This window comes from Coptis chinensis, chromosome 2 (genome assembly GCF_015680905.1).
Source record: "Coptis chinensis isolate HL-2020 chromosome 2, ASM1568090v1, whole genome shotgun sequence".
NCBI lineage: Eukaryota > Viridiplantae > Streptophyta > Magnoliopsida > Ranunculales > Ranunculaceae > Coptis > Coptis chinensis.
The window spans coordinates 53935948-53958845 of NC_141457.1; the positions used below are offsets into that span (position 1 = coordinate 53935948).

A 22898-nucleotide genomic window follows, 5' to 3' on the forward strand; every position below is an offset into this window, starting at 1 on the left:
TATCTACACTATATGATAGCCGGGTCTTCCGGAATACCCTTCCCAATATCGAGTAGGCAATTTAAGATCTCCTTATTTACTTAATTTAGAAACACCTCCCTCACTAAATTTAGAATAAGCCCCACTTTTATTAATATAATTTGAACAAAGTCCCCTTTTTATTAATAATTTAGAAACACCTCTCTAATGTCACTTAAATTAAATAATTACCCCCATTTCCAATATTGAAATTAAAACAAGCCCTATTTTATTATTGATAATTTAAAAGAACCTCCATAATATCACTTAAATAACATAATTATCTCCCATTTTATTTTAAAAAAAATAAATTGATGAGTCTCTCATATATAATTACAACTAAATTTTAGACCCGGGCATACGCCCGGAATCTATTAAATATTTTGTGTGCTGAAAAGACTTTACAAAATGTCTCATACAAATTTTTGAATCAGAATATATTTTTATTGAAAATCAACCGAAATGCATTAATGAGCAGTGATTATGGTGCATAAGTACTTGGAAACTAATGGATCAAATTGAGATAGCCTCTTCACTTTGTGGTTTAGGATATTAATCCGTAATTTTCAAATGGAATTATCTTAAACTCGATCTAGCTTGTATAATAGTTTTCTTAGATTTATGGTGATTTAGCGGCAAATTTTCAAATCAAAATATATTTTTATTAAAAATAAACTGAAATACGTTAATGAGCAGCGATTATAGTGCATAAGTACTTGGAAACTAAGGGATCAAATTGAGATAGCCTCTTCACTTTGTGGTTTAGGATATTAATCCGTAATTTTCAAATTGAATTATCTTAAACTCGATCTAGCTTATATAATAGTTTTCTTAGATTTATAGTGATTTAGGTGTAAATCATCACCGCTCGGCTTACGTACTAATGTATACAAATAACTAAAATATCTATCAAATCATTAAAACAGATTAATTGTTTCCATATCCTCAAAGAATACACTACTCCCAGGATCTATTAAAATATTTTAATCCCGGGATCTATTAAATATTTTGTGTGCTAAAAAGGCTTTACAAAATGTCTCACATAAATTTTCGAATCATAATATATTTTTATTGAAAATAAACTGAAATACGTTAATGACCAACGATTATGGTGCATAAGTATTTAGAAACTAAGGGATCAAATTGAGATAGCCTCTTCACTTTGTGGTTTAGGATATTAATCCATTATTTTCAAATAAAATTATCTTAAACTCGATCTAGCTTATATAATAGTTTTCTTAGATTTATGGTAATTTAGTGGCAAATTTTCGAATCAGAATATATTTTTATTGAAAATAAACTGAAATACGTTAATAAGCAGCGATTATGGTGCATAAGTACTTGGAAACTAAGGGATCAAATTGAGATAGCATATTCACTTTGTGGTTTAGGATATTAATCCGTAATTTTCAAATTGAATTATCTTAAACTCGATTTAGCTTGTATAATAGTTTTCTTATATTTATGGTGATTTAGCGGCAAATTTTCGAATCAGAATATATTTTTATTTAAAATAAATTGAAATACGTTAATGAGCAGCGATTATGGTGTATAAGTACTTGGAAACTAAGGGATCAAATTGAGATAGCCTCTTCACTTTGTGTTTTAGAATATTAATCTGCAATTTTCAAATGGAATTATCTTAAACTCGATTTAGCTTGTATAATAGTTTTATTAGATTTATGGTGATTTAGCGGTAAATCATCACTGTTCGGCTTGCGTACTAATGTGTACAAATAACTAAAATAGATTGATTATTTCCATATCCTCAAAGAATACACTACTCCCACTTGAAAAAAATTTATCACATGAACATGTCCTACGAACGGGAGCTGTTATATTAAATTATTCTAAAAAATATTAGCAATTATGCATAGCTATGAGATATGAAAATTATGTTAATTACTCATTTAAATTTCTTGCACCACTCTCTATAAAAAGAAAGCATCAAACCTTGATAAAACTCATCGACTTCATTTTATTGTTAGGTTAACAATAGAAGTTTGATTGAAGTTTTGTAAGAATGCCCAATGTGACGAAGATAATATTGAAGCTACTTGAATAGTAAGGCATTCCCAATTACAATATAGGAATTATAATAAACACTATTTAAAATATAAAACTATATTTGTCGAGACATTTATTCCCCCTACATATAATACAAATATGTTTTAGGGTTATTAGTTCAATGCATTTGCATCAAGTTTCTGATTTTCCATTAATTATTCTTTGAGGTTAGTTTAATGTAGTACTTTACATCCAGTTTCCAATTTTTAATTAATTATTCTTTGAGGTTAGTTTAATGAGTTGCATCAAGTTTTTAATTTCCTGTTAATTATTATTTGAGGTTAGTTCAATGCATTTGCATCAAATTTCCAATTTCCCGTTAATTATTTGTTGAGGTTAGTTCAATGCAATTACATCAAATTTATAATTTCCCAGTAATTATTCATTTAGGTTAGTTCAGTGCAGTTTCATCCATTTTTCAATGTTTCGTTAATTACTCTTTGAGATTAGTTCATTGCATTTGGATCCAGTTTCCGATTTCCCGTTAATAACTCTTTAAAGTTAGTTCAATACATCTGCATCTAGTTTCTGATTATTTATGCTTTGAGGTTACTTCGATACAATTATTTCTGGTTTCTGATTTCCAATTAACTATTCTTTGAGGTTACTTCAATGCATTTGCATTTAGTTTCCGATTTCTCACCAATTATTCAATGAGGTTAGTTCAATGCAGTTGCATTCGGTTTTTGATTTTCTGTTAATTATTTTTTGAGTTAAGTTCAATGTGTTTGCAACCAGTTTCCGGTTTCTCATTAATTATTATTTGAGGCTTGTTTGATGTATTTACATACCGTTTCCGATTTTCCATTAAATATTTTTCAAAGACTTGCATCCAATTTCTAATTTCCCGTTAGTTACTCTTTGTCGTTATTTTAATACAATTTGCATAAAGTTTCCGATTTTCCGTTAATTACTCTTTGAGCTCAATTATGTATTTGAATCCAGTTCCCGGTTTCCTTATAATTATTCAATGTGGTGTGTAATACCAACTTCTACTAATCTATCTGTAGTGTCCTTGCAAACATGACATAAAAGTAAATTATGCTTAATTTACTATGTGGGATCCTCGAAGATTATAAATTATTCTTTAAATTATGCATGACTTATTATGTGGAATCTTCAAAGATTATCTACGAACGGGAACGGGTGTTGTTATATTAATTATTCTGAAAAATATTTGTAAACATACAGAACTATTATATATTAATATTATATTGATCACTCAACCAAATTTCTTATAACGTGAAAACCTCACTCTCAATTAAAAAAAAAAAAAAAAAAAAAACTCACCTTTGATAAAACTCTTCAATTTCATTTTGTTGTTTAATAATAGAAGTTTGATTGAAATTTTGTGAGATTGCCTAATAAGGCAAAATTCATATATATTGAAGCTACTTGAATAGCAAGGATTTCCCAATCATACCGAAAGAGATAAGATAAACATCATTTTAAATGCAAAACTATACTTATCGAGACATTCTTACAACATATAACCTAACTATATTTTGAGGTTAGTTCAATGCATTTGTATCCAGTTTCTGATTTTCCGTTATTTATACTTTGAAGTTAGTTCAATGCAGTTGCATCCAATTTCCAATTCCCGTTATTTATTTTTTGAGATCAGTTCAATGTAGTTGCATCCAGTATCTGATTTCTCGTTAATTATTCTTTTCGGTTAGTTCAATATATTTGCATCCAATTTCTAATTTCCTGTTAATTATTATTTCTAATTTCTCGTTTATTATTTGATCAAGTTGCATTTGCATATAGTTTTCGATTTCCCATTAATTATTGTTTGAGGTTAATTCAATGAGTTTGCATCCAGTTTTCAATTTCCCGTTAATTATTTCTTGAGATTTTGCATCCAGTTTATTTTTTGAGATTAGTCCAGTGCAGTTGCATCCGATTTCTGATTTTCCGTTAATTATTTTTTTTAAATTAGTTCCACGCATTTGCATTATGTTTCCAATTTATAATTAATTTTTCTTTGAGGTTAGTTCAATACAGTTGCATCCAGTTTCCGATTTCCCATTAATTTAATCTTTGAGGGTTAGCTCAATGCATTTGCATCTAGTTTCTGATTTTCCGACAATTATTTTTTTTATGTTAGTTTGATGTATTTGCATCAAAGTTTTGATTTTTCGTTAATTATTCTTTGAGGTTGGTTTAATGCAATTGTATCCATATTCCGATTTTCTATTAATTACTTTTTAAGATTAGTTTAATGCTTGCATTTGCATCCAATTTTTGATTTCCCGTTAAATATTATTTAAGGTTAGTTCGATGCATTTGCATCCAGTTTTCGGTTCCCCATTAATTGTTTTTTGTCGTTAGTTTCATCAGTATGATATATACTTTAAAATATTTGTCATTATTGCGTTGTTGTTGTTGTTTTTTTTTTTTTTTTTTTTTTTTTTTTTTTTTTTTCATTTTCTATTATGTAATTTGTGGTGTTATTTTTTGTATAATTGTTTTTAACTATGTTTTGAGGCCGTGTTAAGGATATATTCGAAATAAGTCGGTGATTTATCATAGACACTAAAATTGTATGATTTGTAATAGGGAATTAGTTTATACAAATCACTTATTTTTTAACAATTTTTTTTATTTGATCAAATATATAAGAATTGGAACACTAAAATTGTTTGATTCGTAATAGGAAATTATATTTTACAAATCACTTATTTTTTAGCAATTTTTTTTTATTTGATCAAATATATAAGAATTGGAAATACACTCAAACTCTCAAAATATAAGAATTAGAAATACACTCAAACTCTCCAAAGAGGTTCAAATCACCTATTTTTTAGCAATTTTTTTTATTTGATAAAATATATAAGAATTGGAACACTTAAAATGTTTGATTCGTAATAGGAAATTACATTCTACAAATCACTTATTTTTTAGCAATTTTTTTTTATTTGATCAAATATATAAGAATTGGAAATATATTCAAACTCTCAAAATATAAGAATTAGAAATACATTCAAACTCTCCAAAGAGGTTCCATATATGTGGGATTGTAGGCTATTAAAAAATACTATCTTTCATATTAGAGTGTCGTATATGAATAGCAAGGTTTGCATACTTGTAATTATATGATAGCCGTGTTATCAAGAACCACACTTCTCAACCGAATAGGCAATTTCTAATTTCTCATTTTTTACAATTTAGAAACACCTCTCAATGATTCTAATCTCCTTCCGTTTTAAGTAATTTACAAAAAACTCTCTCGTCTCATTGAAATTAGACTTAGCTTTCATATTTTTTTAAATAATTTAGAAAACCTCGTTCAAGTCACCGAAATTATAATTAATATTTTCTAATATTTTTATGAGGTTTGCTTCCATGCACAGGCATTCCAATGCATTCCAATGTGCACTAATCTCAGCCCCACATCTGATATTTGTTAGGAAATCCATGATCCAGTACAGACTTGCTAACCGGATAAACTGGTTTGGAAAAAAAAATATATGAAATACCAAATTTACCCAAAAACTAATCCAACCTAATAACCATCGTGGAAATTGGAAAGTCAAATAAATACATCGCTATTTACTTCGGGCTGGTTCGAATAAAAAAGGAAAACAGTTGGCGCCAAACTCTCATACTCTTTTTAGGGTTCATCTCCACTAAACCGAGTTCATCTCCATTGTTTCCCTTTTTCACTATCTTCTAAGAGAAATCTTCTGCATTTCAAACTCTGGATTGGGCATCTCTCAAATACTCCTTCAGTACTCCTTCAGGTTTGGATATGAGTATTTAGTAATTTAGGCTTAGTTTAAAATTTTTTTCTATGGATTGATTAGTGAATTAATATCTAGTTTCAAAATATCTGTTATTTACATATGGTGGTGCTTGGTCTTCAATGGCAAACACAAGTTTTTTACATGTATATTTTGGTTCAATGGTTTGCTTTTCTTGCTTGTTTATGACTTTCACACATATATCATGGCTTCCTCTATATAAATGCACTGATGCCATCAGAATCCGCAATTAAATGTGCTAGGCGATAGTACTATCTACTAAGGCTAACAGCAGTGATCGCTACTAGACCTGATGTCTTGGCAATGCCCTAACCCTTCTGTTGGCGGCAAAAGCATGTTAGATAAGAAACACTTATTTTATTGATGAACTTGGCATGTTCATAAATTTAAGTGTAGTAGCAGTTATCTTATTGCACTAAATTTGTTTGTAAACTCTTGAGATGTCGCAAGAGACAAATGGCGGGATTGCAAAATTGAGTTAAAGTAGGTACCATATTATAATCTAGAATATTTATGTGATTGTGCTAAAGTGTACAATGCAGAATAATGTGATCAAGTGAAAAAGAGTTGAGAGATCTTAACCCCGATGCTTTATGGCCAAAAATGCGAGGAAATAAATGAGAGCAAGTGGCTGAGAAAAAAAGAATTATTAGTTAGAAATGTGATTCGACATAGGCATACCACGGAGGGGGAGGGTGGACCAGTTAAACAGCTTAAAAGTGTACCGTTAAACCGATTTACTTTCATCCTGATATCACTGCTGGCATTGTTAGTCGATCCTATAATTTTAGTGGCACACATGACAGTATGACACATGCAAGAGCATAAACAATCCTTGAGACCAGAGAAACTAAATTGTCACTTTTTCTAGCATAAATGTAAAAAAAAATGATGTTGGAATAGTATTACCTCTTTTATAGTTCTGGAATGACATCTTGAAAGAACTATAATACTATACAACGTAATAACGAGAGAAGTAGTGATAGTTTATAAATTATAAGTAGATTCCTGGCCTGGCCGGATTGCCAATTATGAAGGTATTCTACTCCTTGAAAATTGAAATTGATCATATTTTCAATTCTAGGATTCAAGACATGTAAATATTGAGCTCCATAAGGGGAGTTTAATCACATATTGAACTTGCTTATCTTCTTATGTCACATAATAAGGAGAGTTTAATTTTACTGCTAGTTTTTTTTACTTGTTTTCGTTGCTTAAATTATCGTTACGCATTACTCACCTTCACCTTTTGTCCCTTCATGACACAAAGGTGAATCTTTTAATTATTTATTTGTGAACCTAAAATGCTATTGTCTGTTTTATTTTTTATTTTAAAATGAAATTTTAACTTCAAATTAATGTTGCTTCACGTGTATACTCTTTATTTGTTGTTTATTTTATTTTGCACTTATAGTGCAAGAAGTAATGAATGCATATTTATATTATTACCATATTATAGTGATCAAGTGATGGTGGATATCTCTAATGAAGACAGAGATTGGGCTATAAATATGTGTAATGACGCATGTCCGTATGAGGAAAGTGATTCTTCAGACACCGAAATAAATATTGTGGAAGGTTCAACCAATGTGAGTTTGGAAGACGAAGATGAATCAGATGACCATAGTGTTAGTGAAATTGAAGGTTTTGAAGGACAGTCAAATGAAGTAGATGCAAGAAGTGAACAAACTAATGATAATGATTTCGATCTATTCAGTGGTAAGTTGGGAGGGGAAGATCTAGATGAAAATGCAATCATGTTTTCAATGCGTTTTAAAACCAAGAACGAGGCATTTGAGTTCTACAAACGAGTATGCCAAGGTTGTTGGGTTTAGTGTAATGCTAGCGGGTGTTTACCGATTTCATAAAGATATCCCGGTTAAAAGAAATTTTGTGTGCTCGTGCCAAGGTGAGAGAGAGGTGAAATATTTGAATATGGAACACAAAAGGAAACAACATGAGTTGTCTAGATGCAAGTGTCTTGCGATTTTTGAAGTGATTTTTAATATTAAATGCAATATGTGGGTTGTTAATAAGTTTGTTCTTTGAACACACTCATCCACTTGTGCCTTATCCCAAATCGATATTTGGTCGCTCACATAGAAAGATGGGCAGTGTGAAGATGCGGCTTTTTAGCAAAGAGTCTAATTGATGTGGGCATTAGACAATGTCAAGTGATGGATTTCCTTGTTTATAGTATCGGCCCGTTTTTGTAAAGTTGGTTACATAAGAAAGGATTTGTATAATTATATGACCGGGATGAGAAAAATTTATTATATGAATGGAGATGCTAGCACACTTGTTTCCCCTGCATGAAAAACAAGTGGAAGATTGATCCAGAATTTTACTACTCATCTGAAATTTGAATGAACTTAGCCAATTGGGTCGATTGTTCCGGGTGATTCAACGCCTCGTCTGCATTACAATTTTTTTGGTGATGTGTTATTGTTTGATTCAACATACCGGACAAATCAATACAAAATGCCAATTGTCATATTTGGCCGGAGTGAACAATCATAGACAAACTATTGTATTTGGTTTTGCGCTTATGACTAGTGAGTCGAGCAGCGGTTTTACATTTGGGCGTCGAGGCGTTTTCTTCTTTAATGATGATGGTAAAAGCACCTAAGTCGGTCATAACAGATGGTGATCATGCAATTCGCAAGGCTATTAAAGCTATCTTACCTAGTGCTAGACATCGCTTATGTGCTTGGCACGTTCTGAAAAATTGTATTGACAATGTCCGTGTCTCTGGGTTTCAAAAGGACTTTTGTTCACTCATGTTTATGAAATGTTCAGAAGAAGAGTTTGACCAAATGTGGGAACATTTGTTAGAAGCACACCAGGTCCATGACCATGAGTGGGTGAAGAAGATATACAAAAAGAGGATGAGGTGGGCAGAGGCATATCTTCGAGGCACATTCTTTGGTGGTTGTAGAACTAACCAACGTTGTGAAAGCATGAACTCTGTTATACGGCTTCATGTAAAGCCTGGTTTAAAAATGGTTGAGCTCTATGGAAAAATGGAGCTAGCACTTGAGAAGATCCGGCACTGTGAGCACGAAGAAGAAGTTATTACTCTGACAACCAAGCCGGTAATTGTGACCCACTTGACTGAGTATGAAAATCAGGCGAACTCCATCTATACACGGGCGGCTTTTAATGTGTTTAAGATGCAATTGCAGCAAGAGGCATTGTACATTGTTGATTCAATGAAGGATCATCAAGGTGACAATATTCGTTACTACACTTTGCATCGTCATTTGTATAGGCACTGCAAGTCTATTGTGGAATACAATGTTGTTGATAAAAAAGCGAAGTGTTCTTGTGGTCTATTTGAGTCATTTGGTTTTCCATGCCGACACATCATTTCCGTCTTAAAAAATGAAGACGCGTGCTGAAATACCCTCTAGTTGCATTTTATTGAGGTGGACGCGACATGTGAAAACGGTCATTCCCTCACATTTTGGTTAATGTTCATAATGAAGCAACTTCTGCTTTTTGTTATAGTGAGCTTATGGGAATTTGCAAGAATATTTGTTTGAAGGCCTCCAAAACTAAAGAAGCTAGTGAAGAGTTCAAAGATTTCCTACATTCTTATCTTATGTCAAAAGAGATCTCATCAACTGCTGAAGAAAATCCTCAAGTTCCCGTTGATGAGCCATCAGATACTCACGGAGATGCGGCCCACTTAGAACTGATACGTGATCCACCCCAGGTAGCACCTAAGGGTCGACCAAAAAGACTTAAAGGACACAATGAGACAAGGAAGAAAAGTTGTGGCGAATGTGGTGTTGTTGGGCATACAAAACCCACGTGCCCAAAATTACATCGAGAAATTGGGGGTAACTAGTTATGTTCACCGCTTTAGTTTTTCCAATACAAGTATCTATATTATTGAAGAACTATAATTTTTAAACATGTTGTGTTGCTAGTACTTCTATTTTTTTAATAACTACAATGCTATGTGTGTGTAATAGGGCCAAGTACAAACTCAAAACGTGTGAGAAAATGTGTTCGATCAGCCGATTTGAGCGAAGAAGAGGAGATACATTCTACGAGTGGTAGGTACTGCCATTTGCTCAATTTTGGTTTCCAAAGCTCAATATAATTCTCAATTTTTGTTATAATATAGGTGTGTGTGGTTTTGTTGCTACGGAGAATTCTGATAAAAATAAAGGAAGATCTCGAATCAGCAAGTGTGGAAATTGCAATGAAACAGGGCATACGAAGACTACGTGTACATGGCCTAAACCTCAATCACAAGGTAGGTACTACATATTGAGTAGTTATATTTGGAAGGTTACAATATCCTGAACTATGTATATATTTATTTAATATTAATATTTTCAAAATCTTAGTATTTAATTATTGAATTTATTGCTTGAATTCTTTTCAAACAGCTTTTTCTTCTAAGGTTCCAACAACTCCTCCACCTTCTCAGGTAATTACATTTATCTTCTAGGATATATTTTCCCACCAATCGACCATATTTACTAAACGAATGTAAACTCAGAAGGCGTTAACTGTGTTGTATTAGTTTTTGCAGGGTGATCAGTAGTGAGATTAGATGCTGTTGGGAAGGTTTTTGCAGGGTGATCAGTAGTGGATATTAGCTGCAGTCTCATGACCGTAAGTTGATCAGTTGTTTGTCAAAGTTGGCAGTTCCAGCTAATAGGCCTTGTATTGAGTTAGTGGGACAGAAGAAAGTGAATCATCAGTCTACCAGCTATAGAAGTGAAGAAGTACTCAATTGTGAAGAAAGACATTGTCCCAGTTCTTGGTCATTGCTACTAGACCTGATGTCTTGGCAATGCCCTAACCCTGCTCTGTTGGCCAGCAAAAGTATGTTAGATAAGAAACACTTGTTTTATTGATGAACTTGGCCTGTTCAGAAATTTAAGTGTAGTAGTAGTAATCTTATTGCACTAAATTTGTTTGTAAACTCTTGAGATTTGAGACAAAAGAGGTTTGAGAATTTCACCATCATGTCATAATAACAATTCTGTTTTTAGAAGAAGAAGAAAGAATGGGAGTGTTCACTTTTGTCTGCAAGAGTTCTGGGAAAGTATGGAGTGGAAAGCAGTATTCAGGAGATTTAGAAGCATCAGCTTCATCAACTTTTGAGTTGCAGAGGAAACTTGTTCAAGCTGCTCTTTCTGCTGACTCATCTGGTGGTGTTTCTTCTTCCTTTTCTCTTGTCACTCCTTCTTTTGCTGTCTTTCAGGTTATTGTTGGCGGTGGTGGTGGTGGTGGCTTCATTGGAATGTTTTGTTTTAAGTCTTAGTTATGTGTAGATATTTAACCCTTCTTCATCTGTTGGTTCTTTCCCTCAAGTGCAATGTTATTTTTGTACAGGTTTGAAAAGCAAGATGGAGTTGTTTTGATGGCTACAACCAGAAATCTGAAGCAAATAGATCAGGCCCTACAAAGGACTGGTCGGATGGATAGAGTATTTCATCTTCAACGGCCAACTCAAAGAGAAAGAGAGAAAATCTTGCAAATTTCTGCTAAAGAGACTATGGACGAAGAACTAATTGATTTTGTAGACTGTGGAAAGGTAATTATTTGCATATTACTGTTAAATAATTCAGAAAATGCTTTTATATGTCAACTCCTAATTTTTTTTTTTTTTTTTTGTCAAATCATATGCAATTTGTACTGTAAAATTCTATTTTATTTTTCATCCTTTTCAGATAAGAAGCTATTATAACAACTAGCAGATTATTAGCTAGTATTAATATACTTGTTTGAAAATATGTTTCATACGCTATTTGGCCTGTATACTCTATTTGGAAGAGTTTTAACCTGATTCTGCCATCCTTATGCAGTGTTCTATGCTTCCTTCATGGATGAAATTTACTCACCGAAAAATGTGAAGAAAGTATAATACAAATAAAATTTTAAGTGGTCGGCAGGGAGTCTGTTAATAAAATTCCAAGCACATTTGTTTTCCCCAAACCAAACTCCTAACATGCCAAACTTCGTTACCTTTTGCAGAGTGAATCACACAACTTTAATTTAAATCATTAGAGTCTTCATCGTTATTGAACTTGGTTATGGTCATCTCTTATTTGATGTATCGACTTAGGGAACGGTTTTGCACATGGCATTTTATCAAGCTTCCAGTTATGAATAAGGAGCTTAGAACTCATGTCCTCTGCTGGTTGTGGGACTTCTTGTAATAACAAAATAGACATTGCTATGGCAGATTTAATTTATCAAATGCTTTGCAATTATCATGCTTTTGCCATAAGTTCATAACACCTTGGCGAGCTATTAATTGATCTCGAGAATATAGAATTAATCTTTTGTCTCTCTGAAATTATATATATATAAAAAAAATCAGGCTGTAGACACAGCCTGTTGGAGATGCTGGTGAAACAAAATCCATGTACAAAGAAGTAGTTTTAGGCGGTGATGTTTGGGATCTTCTTGACGAGTTAATGATTTATATGGGAAACCTTATGCAGTACTATGAGAGATAAGTGCAGTTTGTTCGGATAATTTTTTCTAATTCTGTTATTTATTACGTACTATTTTTAATCAGCAATATCTTATTCTTTTTGGAATAAGCTTAGTTTCTATTGGTAGATTTTGATGTAGCTCTTTGGTGTCTGACAGGGTGTTCTTCTCTCTGGTCCTCCTGGAACAGGTAAAACACTTTAACTAGATTTTTCTTTGATTGGACCCCTTGATTAGAGGTTACCGTTACCACAGCTTTAACTAGACCAAGATACTGTTTTTCAAGGAATGAGGAAATCTCAGAATTTAACAGGGATCTCTTATTTGAAGAGGATAGCTGCTTTAGTGGTTTGTAGCTTCCTGTAGTATAAAGATATGGTAGTAGTATTTAAGGCCTACTAGTAGTTTATTGGTGCTTTCGAAGTGTAACTAGTTTCTCTGTAGTCCTTAGGAAGTCTTATATCTATTCTGGTTAGGTATTTTGATGTTTCATTGATTGAATTTTTCTTCTCTATATTCAATACTTCCGTAAATTTTCAGGAAGCCTTCATAGCGAACTTAATCAGAAAACTAATCTTTCTTGACTTTTTCTGTCTTTTACTTTTTATGATCATTTTGTTTAAATGGCAGTTTGCACCTCTTGATACTCCTGCTGCAGTCGATGCTTTCCTTAAATATTGGAGTCCAAATGTGTTCGTGCTTTGGGAAAGAAGGTCTGGCCAAATCTCATATTGGGTGCCTAAAGAAAAGGCGTAAGTGAATATCGCAATAATAATTCGTGCCTTTATGTGGAATTTGAAATTGAGGATAACCTGAATGTGGGCAGATATTTTTCCTTTAGAATTCACTTTCTCTATTTCAGTGACAGAAACAATTGATCACTTTTTAGTCAATAGAGCTTTAAAGCAGAGGATACTTTGAGTATTTATCAGTATGCCACTTTCATGATATTAGATTACCAAAAGTTTGTAATACTTAGCATAGTCCACTCCCCCCACCTCCTCCTCAGCCTCGTTCCTGTCCTCCGTATAAGCATATTACCTTTAGATCCTTTGGTAAATAAAAATCATTCCAGTTGGTTTTCGTTTGATCTGTGCATTTGGATTGTTGACTCTCTCCTTTCATCTCTTTTTTTGGTGATCGGTAATTGTATTTGTTTTAATCCTGGCAAGGTATGCTCAGGTCGTGCTGGCTTTGTTAAATGCCCGGGTTTCTTCCAGATCTTGCAAACTTTGGTCACAGCCACTAGCTCTACCCTTGATTTCGTTGATCTATTGCAGTAGTTTGGATTTTTATACATTGGCAACTCTATGAAGTATTGGATTCCAGATGATGGCATATTCAGGATTAGCTTTTGTAGTTTTTGGCTATGTGTCTTAGACTCTAGTGCAGATGCTGTTATCTCTTATCTGACAACCAGAAGATATTCTATATTTTTGGATACGTGGTCATTCTATTTTTCCCTTTGTGATAATATTTATCAGGTTCGTTGAAATATTGGAGCCCCTATAGAAGGATATATGAGGAGTATCTAGCAATCCCAGTTGTAAAAGGGAAGGCAAGCGAGCTTGAAAAGTTTCCTGGTGGGTTTTATACAACAACTGTTGAGGTGACTCATGATAGTTTTGTGCAACTCATCTACTTGTTTCAGTGATTACTATAAACTATGAGCTTTCTTCATCTCTGTTCTGATTATATTTTGGCAGGCATTTATTCCAAATACTGGTCATGGCATACAAGGTGCAACATCCCATTGCCTCGGTCATAATTTTGCCAATATGTTCGAGATAACCTTCGAGAATGAGATGAGAGAGAAGGCTATGGTCTGGCAGAATTCCTGGGCGTACAGCACTCGAACAGTAACTCTCACACAATTTCTTTTGTTATTTTTTATTTCACATAATTGCTTAGGTACTTAACAGTACTGAGTTAACCATCTCTGTGAAATTTTATAAAGGCATTGGATGAGAAGCACTTCTACTGATATTTTCCGACTGTCCTAGAATAGTTAAAAATTGAGTGTGAAAACCAATAGACTCTTCGTCAGATCAAGAGTTCATTTAATATAGAACTTATAGAAGTCTGATTCATTCTGAAAGTAATTTATATCTCCTGTTCACTTAGCTGTTTGTAGGACTGTTCATTCTTGTATATGAAGAGACGAGATGTGCATTTGACAATGATCACAACATTCTTGAATGGGCTAAGGTTTGATGCTCTATTGTACTTTGTCATTAATTGACATGCTTTCAGGTGGAACACCTGGGTGCTCTGGAAGCCATATTTCGCCATTTAATTCTAATGCAATTTTGTGTTTTCAGGCAAACAATCATGGATCCTTGCAAATTATATGTGAGTATTATCGTTTATGTTGTCCTACCAGAGGAACAACACTTGCATTCTGTCCTCTGGAGCACCTGCATCCTTTGGAATTCCACAGACCTAGTGAAACAGTGCTACATGTTGCGGGATTAACCATTGATTTGAAATCCTGCAGCAGTCTGGAGTTTGTAGAGGTAAATTCCTATATTTAAATGAGTGTACCAATGCCAAAAATAACAATTTAGTCAGTTGTAAGACAAATGGATTCACCCCTAAGTTCTGATATTTTCCCAATGAACAGAGGTGCATGTGTTGGTTGTGACTTGTGAATCTGTGGTAGAGCATTGGGTATGAAAAGTAATATTATGCTCAAAATATTTTGGAGCTAAAAGTAATATTTTTATTTCATAATACCAACAACGCAGCAGAGATATGATGTTATTAAAAAGATTTTGATAAGCTCATCACATATCTACTGTTGGCATATTTTCAGTGAAAAACATATTAATTGGAGATCAGGAAAGCACAATAGATGATAAATGTTTTTCAGTAATGATCCTATACAAGAGAAGTAAAATTAGTGGAACCTACTCCACAAGAGTCATATGTCCAAAGCGTGTATGTAAATGCTGTTGGTTTTCATTTATTGTATTATATGTTTATGGAGTAGGTTCTGTTTACAAACTTTTATGCAGCACTTCATACAATGCCCCCTAACAAGGTGATTTAAGGGATAATTTCTTGATTTCACCACCATGGAGATCATGTCTATATAATATCAGCTCATTTACAAATAGCTAACCTCTTTTTGAAATTGTTCTCAACTTACGAATTTTTTAACGGTCCAGTAAAGCAGATATTGCATCCATCTTTCTGGCAATGTCAAAAAATGTGCAAAGGAACTGATTTTTGGGGTGATGATTTCCATGGAGTATCATACTTAAAAATAATTCAGCCTTCGATTCATCTTGTGGGGTGTGGGAGGGGGCATTGTATGTACATTTATGTATGTATTTCTGATTTCACTTCTCTATGATATTATCAGGCACGCAATGCAGTATTAGCAGAGGAGGAGGCAACTACTCTATCTGTGTGGACAGTTGCATGCTTATGTGGCTTGTTGCGCCTTGAACATGTAATTATCTGCTCTATCTCGATTGACAAAACCATGCCCTATCATCTGATCCTAGGGAAATAGTTATAATTGTCAGCCTTCTTATGAAAACCAGAAAGTATGTCTGTATGATGTCATTATTGAGGGTAATTCTTGTGGTGTTCACTCCTCGGATCAGGTGATCCATATACATATTTTAATCAGCTTTGTTATAGCTTCTTATTTATAATGGTATAATTCTTCAGGTTTATCTTCAAGTGATTATGCATCTCCCAATTTAAGTGTATACAGTATACATGTAATTTTGATACTATATGTAGAGTAATTGGATTGAAGTTGAAATCGTTTGTACCTATTCTTGCTTTAAAACTTTCACTGAACTTTTTGTTTAAATTCATATTGTATGCTTAGGAAGAAGGGAAAAAAAAAGTGGAGTAGGTTAATTTGAAATTAAGTAACTGTAGAAGTTAAGGACCAATGTCTAATTTTGCTGGATTATCTGAAACATTTGTTCATTGCACACGTCTTTTTCAGCGTTTCATGTCAAATCTAATAAGTTTTCAAATGGGTGATTTTTTCTTTTGAATTCTTCAGTTCCATAGAAAATGATAAATTATGTTAAGACCAAAAGAAAATTGGTAACAAGAAACCTTTTTAAATCTGATTCTGTAAGTGTGCCCGTTTACATCCTATGATTGTGTTTGCATGTTTCAGGTATTGACAATGTTAGCAGGGGCACTTTTGGAGAAGCAAATTGTCGTTGTCTGCTCTAACTTGGTATGGTTGAGTTATGACATTGACTTCATGTGAATCCTCCATGTACTTATGGTTTTGTAGAAAGCCTGTCCACTGTAAACAAATGTGGAATAAGGAGTTACTCTGTTACTTGAGCGTGTAGGAATTGTTTCTTGGCCAGAGGTGGAAGATTGTAATGACTTGAGTTTTATGGCTGATTGACTTGGGGCTCATTGAGTCCAGCCTTCACCAGTAACATCTATGTATCTAACCAATAGACATCGTCTTAAAAAAAGCAGTCAGTAGTGCTATGAGCTTTATCTATGTACGTGAAGTGTGTCAGTACCTATCAGCCACTACATTTTTAGAAATTCAGTGCAGCAAACCAATAATTTTATCTCCACCACATGCACATCCTCCTAGCATGTGTGCCTGCATTTTTCCTCGCTCTGTTTTGTTCTGCCGTCACTGTCAAAATTTTATACATGAATTGAATTCTAAATTCAAACCCATCACTTCATTGAAAAGAGTGAGATTTGATCTGAGGCTTTCATCCAAAACCTTGTGATTTTATTGTTGGTTGTGCTGATATAGTTTTGAGTGTATCTACTGCCCTTGCATATTAGGTGCTTTTAGATAAAACTTATGGATATATTGTTTTTTTTCAGGGAATCTTGTCTGCTTCAGTTCTCTCCGTTATTTCTTTAATCCGGCCCTACCAGTAGCAGAGCCTTCTAATGCCAGTATGGTACCTTCTTCTTTATGATTCGTGTAAAAAATTTCTTGAACAATTCGTTGTAATTGTAATGTGGAGATTCAGGTGTCAGTATATCCTGATAGTCTATAGCATCTTGTATGAACTTTCAGGTTTTGCCAAATGACAGGCATGATTTTTGGATGCACCGTCCCATATATAGTAAGATTTTCTAACTTCCTCCTTTTTCTTAAACATCTTGTATGTAATATGTTACCCGCAGAATCCTGCATTGTTTCTTATTTTACCTTGTGGATTTGTGGAGTTCACTTTTTGTGTTTCAATACTCTCAAGGCAACTTTACTGCCAATCTTGACAGTTTTAAGCTATGCTGATGGGTCTTTTTCTGGCACTGACAATTATAGAATTCTCTGAAGTGCGTCTAAAGAATTTTGAAGATATTATATAAAATTCATCTAGTTTTAAACTTAGATGTAGCACCTAACACTTTCAGTAGAGACAATCTTTAGGAGAATATGATATTGAAAGAGGAGAGTATATAGACATTTTGAGTATTGCTTTCATCAATCATCAATTGTTTCAACTCCCTCTTTAACATCTAAGAGATGACTAGCTGGAAGTCAAAATTCGTAAGGGCAAGTGGATTCCTTGCTGTGCAAATAGGTCTGACTGGTTAATTTAGTACTCATCAGCACTAACCATAGCAGGTGCATTGGTGCAAGCATCATGGTAGGTATTCTAAGATCTATACAGACAACGTAGTAGATACCGTGTTTTCCGGAAGCAAATTAATAAATATCTTTTTTCAAGTGAGAATTCCTATGTGTAGACTACCTAATAGAATCACTGAATTCAGAATCTTATAATAAATTTGTTTTGTATTGCCTTCGGTTTCTAGCATTATTGTATATGAATGAGAAATGTTTAGAGCTCCTTGTAGGTTGGTGTAAAGAACAAAACTGGTGAAGTACAATCGAAGATAGGAAATGTCATTCTGGTTGACGCGAACAAGAACCAGGTATTTAGTTTCGTCACATAGTAGAACTTTCATAATAAATAAAATTTTAATTAACAAAAAAAAATTATACTTGTAAAAATCAGGTGCGGTCTCCCACTTTACCTCAATTGCCCCAGAACAAAGAGTTGTTTAAGTCGTTGAGTCCATACCATGCAAAGTTTGTTGGAGAAAGCTATTTAGGAAGAAGACGACCTGTCTTTGAGTGTACAGATGTTCAGGTTGGCTCTTAACACAATACAAAGTGCATAGACGTTATTGACTGTGAAATGCTAATAACTCTCTCAATTGCTTGCTGCTCGTTATTCGGTCCCACAATTTGTTAATTTTTATGAAGAGGAGGCCTGGGGATAGAAACGCAGGTGCAACACACGTAGAAATCAGGACGGAACAATCTGAACTGCGTCCGAATTTGTTCTCACATTTAGCGACTTGAAAATTTGTTTGGTCGCTTATATACCAATTTTTTCTATGTGCAGATTGAGGCTGCGAAGGGCTTCTTAGCTGTTCTAAGGTCTTACCTGGATTCTCTTTGCTCAAATCTCCGGTCTCATACAATTACTAATGTGCAATCTAATGATGACAAGGTTGGTACCCCCCCAATACCAGTAGCAGAAAATGTGTCTCAGTTGAAGGGCAATATGATTCCTTCCTCGACTTTAAAATTTCTTTGTATTTTCTTGGGCCACCATCTGTTCACGTTCTTTCTATTGGAGAATTATTCAGGTCATGTGGTGTGATTGCCCATAGTCTATTCATAAAGTTAATGAGTGAGTGGTGAAAAACTTGATATTCCATAGTCTCATCCAACAGGACGTTCTCCTTTGAAGCATTAATGATCTTTGGAAGAGAAACATGACCGTTATTAAGTTTTGTTCTTTGTGTGGCTGGCCCTGTGTCAGCAAGAACATTCTGAGGTGGCCTTTGTCTTAGCACATTTTTTTGTAATAGTACTTTGGTAGATGTCCAGTATGGCTTGTGTCATGCTAGCGGGGCGTTGGTACATGGGTCTCTCTCTCCAAGTGAGAAAGTGCCTCTGAAGTTGTGGTTCCTTTTTGCTGCTTGGTCTTGGTGGTTGTGTGCAGCTAGTCATTAGGAGCCTAGGTGATTAAAGAGCTGTGGTCTTTCTCTCAGATATTTTTGTCTTTAGGGGAGCTGTTCCGTTTTGTACTGGGTGTGTCGCATGTGGTAGATTAGTTTTAGGAGCAGAGATTTTTTTTGTCACTTTTGGCTTTGTGTTTTTTCCTCTCTTTGTTCTTGTACAAAAGAAAAAAAAAATGATTATTTGCTTCTCCATTGACAGAATTAACAGACACTATACACACTTAAGCCTGCATTTCTTTCCACTATCAGGTGTCTTTAATCTTGAAGGAGAGTTTCATTGATTCATTTCCAAACAGAGACAGGTCTTTATGAGGGTAAGCATCTTAAACAACTAGTTTTACAGGTCTTTTAAATGATATAAATTGTACTTAAAGCGTCTGCTTAAATAGTCGGTTCTTTGAAATTTACTATCGCACTTCATACCAGTTTGTATATTTATACTGCAAAAATGTCCAAAAAATCTTGATGTAACCATGCTAGAAATAGACATTACTTTGAGATCTCTTACAGAGTCCTGACCCTTCACTTAGTTCCTTACCTGTAGCGGTGTAATAATAAAAAAGTAAAGACTCTGGACATACAAAAAATCCGACAAGTCATTGTATAGTTGAAAACAACATAAAAGTTGGTATTGTTACTAATTTCTTTTTATGTTGAACAGCATTTTGTAGACACACAGCTCTTTTCTGTACATACGGATCTTGTTCTATCCTTCTATCAAAAGGATTAAGCGTCACCATGTAAAGGTTACTGGATAAGTTATGGGCGAAGTACCTAGAGCTCTGTGTATTTAGACAAGTTATTTATGAATTATTGATCCCCAGTTAGGGGACACAGAGAAGTTTGTTTCCCCAAGTTTTCCTTCATTCCTCTTGTTCACTGTGAAGGAGTTTAGTAAGTCCAAGTTCTTACGATGAATTTGGTTTTGCTAGTTGCAAAGAAAACTTTGCGGTTGTATGGTAGCCTTGTAGGTGAAAGGGAACTAAGTGTTGTACGATATACATACATTAATCTCATATATATTTTTTAATGAGATTGTGGAATTATTGTTTATATTTAACCAATCTCCCCCCGTTCCATCAATCTCTTCAATGCCCATGCAGCAAAATAATAAATGAACAGGGATTAGTGATCTCTTTGTATAGATAGCGAGGAACTCAAAATGAAAATATATATACGTAGTACAGAGGCTTTGATGCTAGCCAGTAATGCACTACTGACTCCTGCTTTTTGATGCTGTCTGCTTTTTGTGCTGGTGTTCAATTCACCTCATTAGGAACCAATCCAAAGTGTTCCACCCCACCCCCCACACCTCTTTTATGCATAGATTACCAGTTTGTATGTACTCCACTACTCCCTTCTCAAATTATATTAGACATTCCATTTCTTAATAGTAACAAAGAATAATAAATCTCATAATATAATTATTAACTATATATATCAGTTGTATATGATCTGTACTGAAAGTAGGTGTCAAAAATTTCTGGGCTGATAAAACGTACTACCATAGTTTAGTTACTACTGCATATATATTACATCAGATTGCCATTCTTCTTACCTACTGATGAGTCCTGACCAGTTCTTGGGCATTCAAAGAGCACTTAAAGCCTATTAGACAGGATCTATTTCATTTGTGGCTTTACGTTACCTAACAGTATGATGTCATGGATGTATTCAGTTCAATTTTGCATTCCTTGTGTAAAATTCATGTGATGATCTGAGAAAAAAATAACTCGTTTGATGATTATTTTGCAGGTTGGAACTTCAGTTCATTGTGTTTTTATGTTTTTTATGCATACAGGTGGAGGAGAACTATATACATGGGGATCAAATGAGAATGGATGCCTTGGAGTCGGTTGCACGGAGGCCATCTATGAACCAGAACGAGTTGAAGGTCCATTCTTGAAATTTTCCGTGTTTAAGGTATCTTGTGGTTGGAAGCATACGGCTGCAGTTTCTGGTGGTAAGGTTTTCACATGGGGTTGGGGAGGATCACATGGAACATTTTCTGTAGATGGACATTCCCCTGGTGGTCAGTTGGGACATGGAGATGATATCGACTATTACGAACTAATGATGGTAGAATTCGGGAAGAATGTCAAAGCGTTGGAAGTATCTTGCGGATTCAATCACACAGGCGCAATACTTGAATACGCTTAATCATATACAAGAAGCTGCAAGAAATGGTATAGTGTTGTTTCTGACGAAGAAAGTAGTTGGTATTTTCCTCAATTCTTCTTTTATAATGTTTAACGTGTTTAAGTACTCATTTCTTATAGAGCTCGATGGTGTAACATCATTATACTTGCAAATCTAACATGAAACTCAGTTCTGTAATGAAACAACTGTTATATGGTAAATTTTGTTTAAACCATCAAGCTGAAGTCTTGTGATATGAACGCAGCCATTCAAAAGTCGAAGTCACTGCTCAACACGTTAAATACAGATAACATTAGTTCTGATATAACAGCACAAATCACATTAGTCTACAAAGATATGTATTTCTTCCCTCAGCAACTACATGTAACCCAACAACCATGAGAACCAAAGATCAAATGAAAATACAGTATTTTCTAGTAGATATGCAATAAGTTTCTTCAAATAGATTACAAGAAATTGAAAGTTTTAACCATACAAATTGAAAACCATTCAATGGAGAACATGATTTTCTCACTTGAGAACAGAAGTACAATAATGAAATTCTATTAAAACTAGCAAAGAAAGATTTTGGATCATAAAGCGGATAACATTCAAGAGAAATCAGAATGCATCATATAGTGATCTCACCTGCATCAACTTAATATTCAGACCCGATTTAGCTGCCTCAAGAGTTCCAAAGAGTGAACCTGCGGCATATGATGTGTCAGAAAACGAAGCAGAAACACACCCTCACCCTTCCCCCTGAAGCAAAAAGCATAGAAAGCAGCACTATTTCCATTAGTTCTATCCCTCTAACTATGATCATAAATCATGTACATGATAAACTACCCAAATTTGTATGACAAAAAGGTTACAACATCAGATCCGCGTGGAGACAAATTGAACTTTCTTTAAAGTTGTAACAGCATACCAAATATGAAGTAGAAGTCATCAGTAATCACGCCTTTTGCGCTAAATTCTTGATGAAAAACTGTAGCAGAACTCCCGGCTGAATAGTTCTGCATAAATGCAAGGAAGAATCTGCGCAACTCAGTAAATATTTTTCATGCAAATGGTACTTAGATCTAGACTCCACTGCATTTTGAAATGTTCTGAATTTCTCCTTAATCTTTAAGGATTATACTAATGATGCCTTAGCATGAAATTGACATGGGTCTCTACTATGACTGATATGCAGGCATAGATATTTTTTAAGGGTGCCCACCGCCATTATCCCAAAATTGGAGTTACACAGAACTCCCCTTATTTTCTTCGATTATACACTGATTAATTTTAGCACGTTCAAATCATATTCTTTCAGTTTTCGATACCTTAAACATTGGTAGTGATAAGATTTCTTCGGAGGCAACTTTCCTCTCTCTATATCTTCAGTTGTTGCAAATGGTTTTAGCTCCATGCCCTCTTATTCTGGCTCCC

The 22898-nt window shown here is 34.1% G+C and overlaps 2 protein-coding genes and 1 long non-coding RNA gene across 11 annotated transcripts; 2 read left to right on the forward strand and 1 right to left on the reverse strand.

Annotated features, from left to right (window-relative positions):
- The first annotated feature begins 5662 nt into the window (after positions 1 to 5662).
- On the forward strand, positions 5663 to 13673 carry LOC147516606 (uncharacterized). 9 transcript variants are annotated; one of them, XM_086589144.1, is made up of 11 exons: positions 5663 to 5831; positions 9833 to 9916; positions 9988 to 10119; positions 10256 to 10296; positions 10393 to 10697; positions 10868 to 11026; positions 11211 to 11412; positions 12477 to 12507; positions 12604 to 12665; positions 12948 to 13069; positions 13490 to 13673. In XM_086589144.1, exons 7-11 carry the CDS (start codon positions 11239 to 11241, stop codon positions 13629 to 13631), a joined length of 531 nt encoding a protein of 176 aa, XP_086445270.1. In that variant the 5' UTR covers positions 5663 to 5831; positions 9833 to 9916; positions 9988 to 10119; positions 10256 to 10296; positions 10393 to 10697; positions 10868 to 11026; positions 11211 to 11238; the 3' UTR covers positions 13632 to 13673. The 9 variants fall into 9 exon arrangements, 5 of the variants coding, with proteins under 5 accessions (XP_086445270.1, XP_086445271.1, XP_086445268.1 ...); XM_086589145.1 differs by having other exon boundaries at positions 5702 to 5831; positions 10402 to 10697; positions 10871 to 11026; XM_086589142.1 differs by having other exon boundaries at positions 5705 to 5831; positions 10402 to 10697.
- A 13-nt stretch (positions 13674 to 13686) lies between these two features.
- On the forward strand, positions 13687 to 17404 carry LOC147516607 (uncharacterized). The gene is made up of 9 exons (XM_086593332.1): positions 13687 to 13690; positions 13802 to 13926; positions 14024 to 14176; positions 14442 to 14525; positions 14639 to 14833; positions 15685 to 15774; positions 16468 to 16530; positions 17157 to 17231; positions 17356 to 17404. Exons 1-8 carry the CDS (start codon positions 13687 to 13689, stop codon positions 17211 to 17213), a joined length of 771 nt encoding a protein of 256 aa, XP_086449458.1. The 3' UTR covers positions 17214 to 17231; positions 17356 to 17404.
- A 4247-nt stretch (positions 17405 to 21651) lies between these two features.
- On the reverse strand, positions 21652 to 22432 carry LOC147516608 (uncharacterized). Its single transcript, XR_015211104.1, has 2 exons — positions 22393 to 22432; positions 21652 to 22168 (listed from the first exon to the last, which is right to left on the reverse strand). It is a non-coding gene; the product is annotated as an uncharacterized LOC147516608 (long non-coding RNA).
- Positions 22433 to 22898: the final 466 nt, after the last annotated feature.

Bases quoted from the DNA above. Each gene is read 5' to 3' on its own strand.
- LOC147516606 (XM_086589144.1), top strand. From the start codon at position 11,239: ATGGCTACAACCAGAAATCTGAAGCAAATAGATCAGGCCCTACAAAGG. The intron at 11,413-12,476 runs GTAATTATTTGC...GGTGTCTGACAG, and splicing joins ATTTTGTAGACTGTGGAAAG to GGTGTTCTTCTCTCTGGTCC. The intron at 12,508-12,603 runs GTAAAACACTTT...CTGTTTTTCAAG, and splicing joins CTCTGGTCCTCCTGGAACAG to GAATGAGGAAATCTCAGAAT.
- LOC147516607 (XM_086593332.1), top strand. The intron at 14,834-15,684 runs GTAAATTCCTAT...TGATATTATCAG, and splicing joins GCAGTCTGGAGTTTGTAGAG to GCACGCAATGCAGTATTAGC. The intron at 16,531-17,156 runs GTATGGTTGAGT...GTTTTTTTTCAG, and splicing joins TCGTTGTCTGCTCTAACTTG to GGAATCTTGTCTGCTTCAGT.